The sequence below is a fragment of the Coffea arabica genome, chromosome 3e, assembly GCF_036785885.1.
Source record: "Coffea arabica cultivar ET-39 chromosome 3e, Coffea Arabica ET-39 HiFi, whole genome shotgun sequence".
NCBI classification, from domain to species: Eukaryota; Viridiplantae; Streptophyta; class Magnoliopsida; order Gentianales; family Rubiaceae; genus Coffea; species Coffea arabica.
The window spans coordinates 21,563,458-21,575,804 of NC_092315.1; the positions used below are offsets into that span (position 1 = coordinate 21,563,458).

The following is a 12,347-nucleotide window of genomic DNA, read 5'->3' on the forward strand; positions in this document are numbered from 1 at the left end:
ATTCAGTGGATCTCATTGCATTCACTATAGATCCTCCCTCCTCAGACTCAATCTCCCCGATCAGTGTCAAAAGAATAGGCATATTATTGGAGGGAAAATAGAAAGCAAATGTTAAAAGCAAATCGGTACAAGGACAAGAGAAAAACAACCAGGAGCATTAGTATGGAGAAAAACCTCTGATTGGCAACAACATAGTCCCTGGAAACAACAGAAAGAACCTCAGAGCGCGATTCCTTCACAGGCAAAGCGTACAAAACAACACCCATCATGTCTATCAAAGAGCAAAGCCATAAGAGTTAATGACAAGTAGTGTGAACTACAAAAAGGTAAAATGCAAAAAGTAGCATAAAAGAACCGAGGGGAAACGGCTCACTTATAGAGATCTGGCTATCAGCAAAATGCTGGAAGGAGGTGAAGGGGGTAAGATCGAAATAAGGCGGAAAGGTCAGCGTTTTGGGCTCAAAGACCTCTTTGATCAGGGTAGCACTGTTTATAATCCAAAAGAAGCGATACAAATCGGGCGGAGCAGGTCTGGGAATTTCTTCAACAGCAGCATCACTTATGCAGTACTTTTTGAAAGGGAAAAGCAAACCTTCAATGTGAGAAACATTATCATTAAAGGCGACAGGAAAAAACTTTACACCCTATCCATCACAAGATAAAAAGCAGTTGGGGGGGGGGAATTAGCTACATGTGAGCGGGGAGAAATAATAAAACAATAACATAATCAAAAGGAAGCGTATGTGTGAATCAGCAAAGACGAAGCGGCGATACATCTTGGATGCATGAGCTGCATAGGTCGTTTTAAGATGAGAAGCCTCGATAACTTGGATGACAGAAGTCCAACGGGGCAGGGAGCTATGGACCTCAGAGACGCGCAAAGGCTCGACGGTCATCTGAAAACGAAAACAGAAACAAGGGCAAGCTGAGGAAAGCCTAAATTCATCAAGGAATGAAAGGTAGGAGAAAAACAACCTAGGTTCATATAGAGAAAGGAAATGCGTAGCAGGATTTAGAAAAAGGGGAATACAGCTAGAGCTGTTAAACGAACCGAGCTGTTCGGTAGCTCGGTTGGTTTCGACTCGTTCGTGTTCGTGAAAGGCTCGTTCGAAATCTTAAACGAACCGAGTTCGAACGAATTTTTTTGTTCGATTAATAATCGAGCGAACACGAACATGTTCGCGAGTTTTAACGAACGTTCGCGAACATGGACATAATTATCATTTGATAAATTTTAGGATTAATTTTATGGCTGGACTTTTATATTTGGAGGGCAAATTGCTTTGTTTTATTTGTTATTTTTATGTTAATGTTAGTTATATAGTTAATGAATAATAGAATTTAGTCACTTAGTGCTTTAATTGTTTTTGAGAATGGTTAATAATTTGCATGGCATATTTAAGGCTTAAAATAATTTGGATTCGAGCATTTCGAGCATGTTCGCGAACGGCTCATTTATGTTAAACGAGTCGAATACAAACTCGAACTCGAACACGAATTTTGCTTAACGAGCCGAACACGAACACAGGTTTGGAGTTCGAAAATTAACGAACGAACACGAACGTTGTTCGAACTGCTTAACGAACAGAGCTCAAACATGAGATACTCGGTTCGATTCGGTTCATTTACAGCTCTAAATACAGCGAAAGAATGAAAAAGAAAGCATAGTCCAAATGGGCAACAGGATTAAAGAGCTGATAACGCAACATCAAGCACGCAAACTAACAGAGGAACAAGTAGTTAAGCTTACAACCGTAGGCTAAAACTAACAGAGGAAAAGAAAGCTCACTGGACAGGAAGAATAGCAAAAGAGCAGCACAACACAAAACAGCTTCAATACGCAGTTTAGACAAAAAATGTATATGTGGGTATGAGGGAGAGAAAACATAATGAAACAATTTAGAGATAGTGCATTAAGTTTGTGTATTTGTGTGCGTGAGTGTGTGCGGGTTTGCATATGTGTCAAACAATAGGAGAACAAAAAATGCACGAAAATGTGTTATATGTGTGAGAAGGGTAGTACGTATAGTCAATTCAGAAAATTCAGTGCGAAAGTTTTACATAAAATTTTATAAACAAATCAAACAGTGCTTAATAGATTAAGCGGTAAGAAATTTTTTATATTAAAAGAAATTAAAGACATCTCTATTATTAAACACGTTAAATTCAAAAAGTTTTGAATTAAATAAATTCTAGTATCAATTAAAATATGAAATAGGCCTCTCTTGAAAACTTCTTTTAGGCAGAATACATAGAGGGTTTTTTGGAGGACAAACCAATCTCAACACCTCCAGGCAGACACGACAGGGTCACTTTTTTTTTTAATTAAGAAAAGCAAGCCACAAACAGCAAATGAGAATAAGTGAGGCAAAGACACAGAAAAGACCTCTACTATCATTGTTTGAAGTAGTAAGCATAGAGAACCCAACACAGTGCAAGAACAGTTCTTAATAGATTAAGCGGTAAGAATTTTTTTTATATTGAAAGAAATTAAAGATATTTCTATTATTAAACACGTTAAATTCAAAAATTTTTGAATTAAATAAATTTTAGCATCAAATAAAATATGAAATAGGCCTCTCTTGAAATTTTCTTTTGGGTAGAAGACATAGAGGGTTTTTTGGAGGACAAACCAGTCTCAACACCTCTAGGCAGACACGACAGGGTCATTTTTTTTTAATTAAGAAAAGCAAGCCACAAAAAGCAGATGAGAACAAGGGAGACAAAGACACAGAAAAGGCCTGTACTATCCTTTTTTGAGGCAGTAAGCACAGAGAACCCAACACAGCACAAGAACAGTGCTTAATAGATTAAGCAGTAAGAATTTTTTTTATATTGAAAGAAATTAAAGACATTTCTATTATTAAACACGTTAAATTCAAAAAGTTTTAAATTAAATAAATTTTAGTATCAATTAAAATATGAAATAGGACTCTCTTGAAATTTTCTTTTAGGCAGAAGACATAGAGGGTTTTTTGGAGGACAAACCAGTCTTAACACCTCCAGGCAGACACGACAGGATCACTTTTTTTTTTAATTAAGAAAGGCAAGCCACAAACAGCAGATGAGAACAAAGGAGACAAAGACACAGAAAAGGCCTCTACTATCCTTTTTTGAGACAGTAAGCACAGAGAACCCAACACAGCACAACCAGAACGAAAGCATGCCAAGTGAACAGTTTACTAAAACCAAGAATGTACCTCACCGGACAAAGCACAAAATAGACGAACTCCAGGCCAAAAAAAAAAGGGGATACATAGGAAGACTGTAGCAAAGACCGAATCTCACTGGACAGGAAGAAGAAGAAGGCTTACAACGAAGGAGGAGGAAGAGAACCAGGCGAACGGCACAAGATCCGGACAACAGCAACCAACAGCGAAGGTGGCGCCTCCGTGACGGTAAGAAAACAGTGGCTGAGGAGGAAAAAACAGGGAGCTACACGTCACTAGACAAGGGACAAAAAAATTCGAACTGCAGATGGGGGAAAGAACAGAGGAAACTCACAGAAAAGGTTAGAACTCACTGGAAAGGAAGAAGAAGAAGAAAGCTCACGACGAAGGAGGAGAAAAACCAACTGGACCGATGCAGCCAATAGCTAAGGCGGCAGCTCCTTGGACGGTAAGAAGACAATGGACTTGGCAGAACAAAATATCATACCTCAAAAAACTTTTGTACCAGGTTAGAGAACACGTGGATAAGTGACAGAGCGACATCGTTGTGGGAAGAGGGAAGGAAAAAAAAAAGGGAAAAAAGAACGACAGAAGGAGAAAGAGAGAGAGGGCAGCGGAAAGAGAAAATGCAGTAGAAGCACAGAAAAGAAGGAAACACAGGCACATGGGCTACTGGCAGCGAGGCCAGATGGGAAGCTAACGCGCAAGGTGCGAAGGATTGAATGCTTCCAATCCGCATGCTGGGCACGTGAGAGGACGACGAAACTTTTGGCTGAATTCACTTGGAACATTATCTACTTATGCTGATAAGAGACTTTTGACCAAAAAAAAAAATCTATTATATAAGAGACATGAGAGTTTACTATAGCACTCACATTTTTTGACATATGCATATCTTTTCGTCATTAACCTCAAGATTTGTAATGGACTTGATAGATTTGATGTTTGTTGTCTCTTTGAATTAGAAGAGTTAAATTCATAAATGAAATTTCTCTCTACAGTAAATTTTAGTTGTTTTGATGATCAATAATTTTTCTGTGGTAAATTGAGGCGAAAGTCGGCAGAACAACATTTTCCCTTCTTAACTTTAGATAAGCCTTTCAAAAAGAAAAGGGGAAATTTTTTTGACTTAAGTTAAAGAAAACAAAGAAACCAAAGCGAGCTATACAAAACTCTTCGTATTTTCATCTCTCAAAATTTCCGATTATTCTTGCTAGATTATATCCTAAGAAGTATAAAAAGGGGAGTTGGCTGATATCTCATAAGAAGTGATGGTCCCGTATGAGCACCATCAGTAGGTGGTTAATTATGGAATTTCACTTTGATGTTTGGGTGTTGGACAGATACGATGGTGTTGTTAGCTTACGTGGAAGCAATTGGGAGCTTCTGAAGTTGCATGTCTTGCATGTCTCTGTTAAAAATGGTGCGAACGTCCACTAACGAGTCTTCAAGGTGCAAATCTGTTCTAGACATTCTTCAGTTCATATATATAAAGTGCAAAATTGTTTACTTTTGCAGTCTTCTTGCTTAGTTCTTTTGTCGGAGCTTTGAAATTACTGGTGAGTTCCTTCTTATTCTTTCTTGTCATGATTCCATCTCTTTTGTTGCATGCATGAAGTTTTGGCAGTTCATATATACATATATAAGTACAAAATTGTTCTATTTTGTAGTTTTCTTGCTTATTTCTTTTGTCGGAGCTTTCAAACTAGCCGCCAGTTCCTTTTTATTCCTTTTGTCATGATTCTATCTTTTTTGTTGCATGCATGAAGCTATTTTTCTGTTAAATGTTTCTCTCATGCATTATATAGTAGCAGCTTTGGTATATGAGTTTATGATGTTTTATGGATTAGATTGTAATTATGGTATATGAGTTCAGTTGGAGGTTAGATGATTATGGATAAGTAGTTTATAGATTTAACTTACAGAATTGTTATCATTTTGTGCTGCATGTGCGGAATCTATATATGTATATATATATAGGTCAAAATGAAAGTGCAGAAACAGAGAACCATTCAAAGTCTGCAAATAAGTTCAAGTGTATACGTATTGTATTCTGCAAGTTTGATTTCTATGTGGTCTGAAAGTTTGATTCCTATAAAATGACTTGCTCATCTCTCGTTTCTATGTTTTTTTTTATCTATGTCTCGAATTGCAGCTAGCTGTTTAAGTCTGCTGCTGGTGCAAATTGTTCAGGGATCATTATCAATGGTTGATCGGTTAGTTTCACTTTGTTATCTGAGTTCTTGTCTTTGATGTGTTAAAGCTTTTGACTGATATCTTTGGTTATGATCAGTTTTGATTATTTCTACCTGTATGCTTATTTGTATGATTAATTTTACATTTTCTTAGACTGGAGGTAAGTAAATTTCCTGCATAAGTATATTTATGATTATCGTTTAACAAATAAGCAATGCCACCAAAAAGAAAATATGCTACTCTTCAAGAACGATACCAGGAAAGAAATAGGAGACGGCGGGAGCGTCGTGCTATTAGTAGGTCAGAAGCAGTTGGGAATTCTAGCAGAGGCACTTGTACTGTGGCATTAACGGCAGTGCAAATCTGCCCTGAGTATATTGAATCAGCATCTGGTGTTCCAGAACAACCAGGAAAACGTAATCAGCAAAAGAGAAGAAAGCGTGAATCTTCAAGTTCAAAAGCTGCTATGATTAATCTAGATCAGAATTCTGATGCTATTTTGACTTCTACAGAGTCAGAATCAATACCTGTTGAATACATTCAATCAACATTTGGTATTCTACAAGAAGCAAGAAAATGTAATCAGAAAAAAGGAACAAAGACTGATCTTTCAAATTCAAAGCTTGGTATAATTGGTCTGGATCAAAATTCTGATAATGTCTTAACCTCTGCCAAGTTAAAATCGTTCCTAGGTACACAGAATTTTCAAACAACAAATGTTATTCTCAGCTCTGGTATTGACATTCCTTCAACCAGTACAGGGATAAACAATGATACTTATCAAATTGCTTCAAGTAATAGAGCAATAAACAATGGCACTCTTGGATCTCAAAAACCTGCCCGGCGATCTCAATAACGTCGTCAAAGACAGAAAAGAGATATTCTACAAGACATTGCTACAGAATCAATGACATTACCAGAAGCTTCTTATTGTAAACTCTGTGGAGCAAAAAAATTTCACTTAGAGCCTCCTGATTTTTGTTGTTCATCAGGTGAAATTCGACTCCTTGAAACTGAGATGCCTCGAGAATTGATGTTGTTATATCTCAGTGACAATAATGAGGCTGCACACTTTCGCAATTGTGTGCGAAGCTATAATAATATGTTTACTTTTACTTCAATAGGAATGCACTGTGATAAGGAATTAGGAAAAAAGTACAATGGTATCTATACCTTTCGAGTGCAGGGTCAGATGTATCATTTTATAAATCCATTAGTTCCTGCTGATGGTCAAAAGCCAGTGAATTTGCAGTTGTATTTCTATGATGCTGAGCATGAAGTAGAAAATCGTCTGTCCATATCAAACAAGTTCAGAGAAAATTTGATAGTAATGTTGGCTGATCTATTGAAAGTAAATCCGTACTCATCATTTTTTCATGGATTACAAGACTTGCCTGATCTAGATGTGTTGGCCTAATCAGCAACATCCCTCAGATCCCGGTTCGACGGGACTAACCGCCCAGCCCGTGGCACCCAGGGGTGCAGACCCTCATGCTGGCCGAGCGTGGTACGGTGCTTTGCGCTGCCATTGTGGTTAAGGAAATAAAGTTGCGCCTTCACTAACAGCTATAGCTTTTGGTGCAATGGTAAGCGCTTGATCCTAACAAGTGGTATCAGAGCGAGGTCGCGGGTTCGAATCTCCCTGGCTGTTGCTGGGGGAGGGATTGTTGGCCTAATCAGCAACATCCCTCAGATCCCGGTTCGACGGGACTAACCGCCCAGCCCGTGGCACCCAGGGGTGCAGACCCTCATGCTGGCCGAGCGTGGTACGGTGCTTTGCGCTGCCATTGTGGTTAAGGAAATAAAGTTGCGCCTTCACTAACAGTTATAGCTTTTGGTGCAATGGTAAGCGCTTGATCCTAACAAGATGAATACAGAATAATGTTGCAATCAAATCCAACAGTTGATCAGCACATTTACAACAAGCCAACAGTCTCACAAGTTGGTGCTCTTTGGACAGAATCACAGACCTCTGATCAAACCAATAGCAAACACATTCAAGTGTATTCAAAAAGTGGGAATGCTCAGATTGTAAAGCACTATTATGGCTGCTATGATCCAATGCAATATCCACTTATATTCCCTAATGGAGAACCAGGATGGCATCTAGGAATAGAAAAACTTTCAAGTGCACAAAATAATGCTACTTCAGGTAAAACCTGTCCAGGAGAAAGAACAATTCCAGTAGATATGTTCATGACTGCAGAAGATGTTATACATGCTGAAAACCAAGGTATCATTAATCGTATATATTAACAATTTCTATTCAAGATCAATTTATATTAGCTATAGTCATTACATATTGTGCCTAATTACTCACCTTTCTATAAACAGTTGCAGCAAAGCGTAGCAAAAAGCGAAAGTATGTATCTTGCAGAGAATATTATTGCTACAAACTGCAGATCAAACCTGAAGACAAATCAATGCTCTTGCATATTGGAAGGCTACTCCAACAGTATGTGGTTGACATGTACGTGAAGATTGAAACATCACGGCTTAATTTTTTCAAGAATGATCAGTACCATAATCGCCTTAGGACTGAGTTATATCAAGGTCTTCTTGATAGCTTATCAACTGGAGAAATCAATGGCTCAAATGTTGGTAAAAGATTCATATTGCCTCGCAGCTTTATTGGTGGTCCACGCGACATGAAGCGTCGTTATTTAGATGCAATGACTTTGGTTCAGCAGTATGGCAAACCAGACATTTTTTTAACAATGACTTGCAACAGAAATTGGCCAGAAATCAAGAACCTTTTATTGCCAACAGAGAAGACAGAGAATAGGCCTGATCTGGTATCCCGAGTTTTTTGAGCTAAGTTGCAAATGTTAAAGAATGAACTTTTCAAGAAACATATTTTTGGCAAAGTTGCAGCTTACACATATGTTATTGGATTTCAGAAACGTGGTCTTCCTCATGCACATTTTCTTATCATTCTAAAGCATTGCTCTAAGTTATTGAATCCTGAAGCATACGATCGCATTGTTTCTGCTGAGCTACCTGATTTACATAAACACAGGCATCTGCACTCTTTAGTAGCACAACATATGATGCACGGACCCTGTGGACAAATAAATCCAAACTGTGCTTGTATGTAGAAAGGTGGAATTTGCAAGGATAAGTATCCAAAACAATTTGCTGAATCAACAAGACATGGTCAGAACTCTTATCCAATCTATCGACGAACTGATAACAAAAGGACTGTCAAGGTTCGAGGAGATCATTTGGATAATCAATGGGTAGTTCCTTACAATGCATATCTTTTGTCCAGATTTGACTGCCACATGAATGTAGAGATATGTTCTACTATACAAGCAGTTAAGTATATTTATAAATACATCTATAAGGGTCATGACAAGATACTATATCAACTCAGCAATGGAGAAGCAAATCAAATGCTTGATGAAATCAAGAATTTCCAATCAGCAAGATGGATTTCAGCACCAGAAGCTATGTGGAGAATATATAGTTTTGATCTTAATGAAATGCATCCTTCTGTAATGACTCTACCAGTGCATCTAGAAAATCAACAACCAGTCACTTTTCCAGATCAACAATCTGTTGATGATGTTATAAAAAATGCACATTTGAAAAAAACTATGCTCACAGAATTCTTTCAGATGAATAAGTATGACCATTTTGCAAAAAATTTGAATTGCCTATATACAGATTTTCCTCAATATTTCGTATGGGATGCTAAGTCAAGATATTGGTCATTGCGACAGCAAAGAGATGTAATTGGAAGAATTGCTGGAGTTCATCCTTCTGAAGGTGAAAGGTACTATTTAAGACTCTTATTAAAGCATGTTAAAAAGCCAACATTATTCCATGATCTAAAAGTGATTAATGGCAAAATTGCTACATCCTTCAGAGAAGCAGCAGAGTTCTTAGGTCTATTACAAGCTGATAATAGTGTAGAAATTTGTTTAGCAGAGGCTGTCCTATATCAAATGCCATCTTCACTTCGTCATCTGTTTGCTACAATCTTAGTCTACTGCAATCCTTCAAACTGTCAAGAGTTGTGGCTAAAGTTTAAGAATTTTCTTTCTGAAGATATTCAACAGAATAAAACATTATCTACAGAAGTAGTCAATGGCACAGTATTGCAGATTATAGACATGCATTTGAGAGCAATGGGAAAACAGATCACACACTATGGTTTTTAGCTATACCAAATACACAACTGCAGAATCACATGGACACAAAAGAATTTCAGATAGAAAAAAATATCATCACTCCTGAGGAAGATTTGCTCTCAGTAAATCAACTAAATGAAGAGTAGAAAATTGCCTTTGATAAAGTACTACATTGTGTCAACAACAACATATCAAAGGCATTTTTCATTGATGGACCAGGAGGAACTGAAAAAACTTACCTCTATAAAGCTCTGCTTGCAACTATAAGATCACAAGGCTACATAGCACTTGTTACTGCAACATCAGGTGTAGCAGCATCCATTCTTCCTGGAGGTCGAACTGCACACTCAAGGTTCAAAATTCCCATTAATGATGATCAAAATAAGTACTGCAACATCAGCAAGCAAAGTGTCTTGGCTCAGCTAATCAGAGATGCTAAGCTCATTATATAGGATGAAGCTACTATGGCTAAAAGAAAATCAGTTGAAGCCCTTGACAAGATGTTACAAGACATAACAAATAACGGCCATTTTTTTGGTGGAAAAGTCATTGTCTTTGGTGGTGACTTTCGTCAGACCTTACCGGTAATCACACATGGTACCAGAGAAGATATCATAGATACCAGTCTTGTCATGTCACCATTATGGAGCAAAGTCGAAAAGATCAGATTAACAGTCAATATGAGGGCAAGACTTGATCTAGATTTCTCAACATTCTTGATGAGAATTGGAGATGGAATAGAGCAAACTACTGATGAAGATGAAGTTCAGATACCAGAATCAATCAACATTTCTTTTCAAGATGATGAAACTTCCATAAATGCTCTGATTGATACTGTGTTCCCAAATATGGAGTACATTACTTCAACAACATCATATATCATCAATCGAGCAATATTGATGACAAGAAATGACTTTGTTCATCAGATTAATCATAAGTTGATAATGAAATTTCCAGGAGCAGAGAGAACCTACTTCAACAATGATGAACCATTACACTCTTCAGTACAATTCCAAGATCAAGATCTATTGCATTCTCTTACACCTAAGGGCCTTCCTTTGCATGAGCTAATACTGAAAAAGAACTGTCCAGTGATGCTTCTCAGAAACATCAATCCAAGTGAGGGCCTATCAAATGGTACACGCCTAATCTGTAAGGAATTTTCGAATAACATAATTCAAGCACAGATAGCATTTGGCTCTTTTGCAGGAAAAATTGTTTTCATTCCAAGGATACCATTACAAGCTTCTGATGATGAATTGTCTTCAGTACAGTTCAAGAGAACTCAATTTCCACTGCGCTTGTGTTTCGCAATGACCATTAATAAAGCTCAAGGACAAACACTTGATTATGTTGGACTTTACCTCAGAGAACCAGTTTTTTCCCATGGACAACTTTACGTTGCTTTGTCAAGAGCACGGACAGCTACTAACATTAAAGTTCTGATACAGCCACCACACGGACAAAGAGAAAGCACCAATTTGACACGAAATGTTGTCTATCAAGAAGTGCTTTCAGCAGTAGCTAATAGCTAACTCTTACTTCCTCACATTTTCTCTATTATTTTGTTTATGTTTCCTACCATTGCTTACCATTTTCGTTCTTTTTATAAATCTACTTTAGTTATATATTGATTCTTTGATCAGCTCTTTTTACAGCACTATACTATGAACACTATATATACTTATCTCTATACATAAATGCTCGCTAATATTGCAGTAAAATAGAAGAGCTGTGTATTTTGGTTCTTTTCATAAATCTGTTTTAGTTATATATTAATTGTTTCATCAGCTCTTTTTGCAGCACTATACCATGGACACTGTATATACTTATCTCTATACATGAATCCTGACTAATATTGCAGTGAAATAGAAGAGCTGTGTATTCCCATTACTGAAATAGCACAAGAAAAAGAAGATTGGGTTGCAAAAGCTATTCTCATTGAGAAAACAGCTCCTCGTATCAGTAAAGATGGAAGTACTACATTCCAGAAATATCTGTTCCTTGATAAAGGTAAATTTATTCATATAAGGAATACATAGGCAAAATGTTCTACAAAATAGAAGTAAAAACTCACTCATTATCTTTTATTCTCTGTTACTGCAAAATACAGAAAAGTACAATCCAAGCTGTCTCATACACAAGAGATATACAAGCTCTAGATCAAGCACTTGTGTTGTACTCTACATACTACATTGGCAATGCAAAGGTGGAGCCTATAACAATAGAAAATTTCAGATACTGCACTTCACCATTTCAACTAACCTTGACCAGAGGTACATTCATCAAAGAAGCAGATCAAGAAAACCAATATCCCATTGATCAGTGCTACAATTTTACACCATTCAGAGACTTCTATAAGTACATGGATACAAATACAAATCCGATAAGTATTACTTCACTTTAATAATTTTCGTTACATTCTTACTACAATGATTCTTACATATCAATACTAATAGTTAATCCTCTTGTCTCAGCTTTGCTATGTACTGTCATTGGAGCTCTTCCCCGTCGCTTCATTGCACGACAAAGAGCCGATTGTCCAATTCAAGAATTCATCATCCTAAATCAAGAGTAAGTATAAAAACAATGCAAATTAGTAAAGTATAATACAATACAATAATCAGATTAACCATTGACAACTGACACAGGCAAAAGCCAATGATACTTACAATGTGGCCAGAATTCATTGATATTGAAGCACAATACCTTCTGAGGATCTTAAATCAATCCCCGACATTGATTATAACAAGAGCCAAAGTGACTTCAGTACATGGTATGTTAATCTTTCCCTAATTCATATAAACTTAGAAAAGTAAAGTATATTATCTACTTTACAAAATAT

The 12,347-nt window shown here is 37.0% G+C and overlaps 1 protein-coding gene across 1 annotated transcript; it reads left to right on the plus strand.

Annotated features, from left to right (window-relative positions):
* Positions 1-7,247: 7,247 nt before the first annotated feature.
* On the plus strand, positions 7,248-9,954 carry LOC113737464 (uncharacterized). The gene is made up of 5 exons (XM_027264694.1): positions 7,248-7,599; positions 7,701-8,161; positions 8,267-8,401; positions 8,465-9,466; positions 9,700-9,954. The coding sequence occupies exons 1-5, from the start codon at positions 7,248-7,250 to the stop codon at positions 9,952-9,954; spliced, it is 2,205 nt and encodes a 734-aa protein (XP_027120495.1).
* Positions 9,955-12,347: the final 2,393 nt, after the last annotated feature.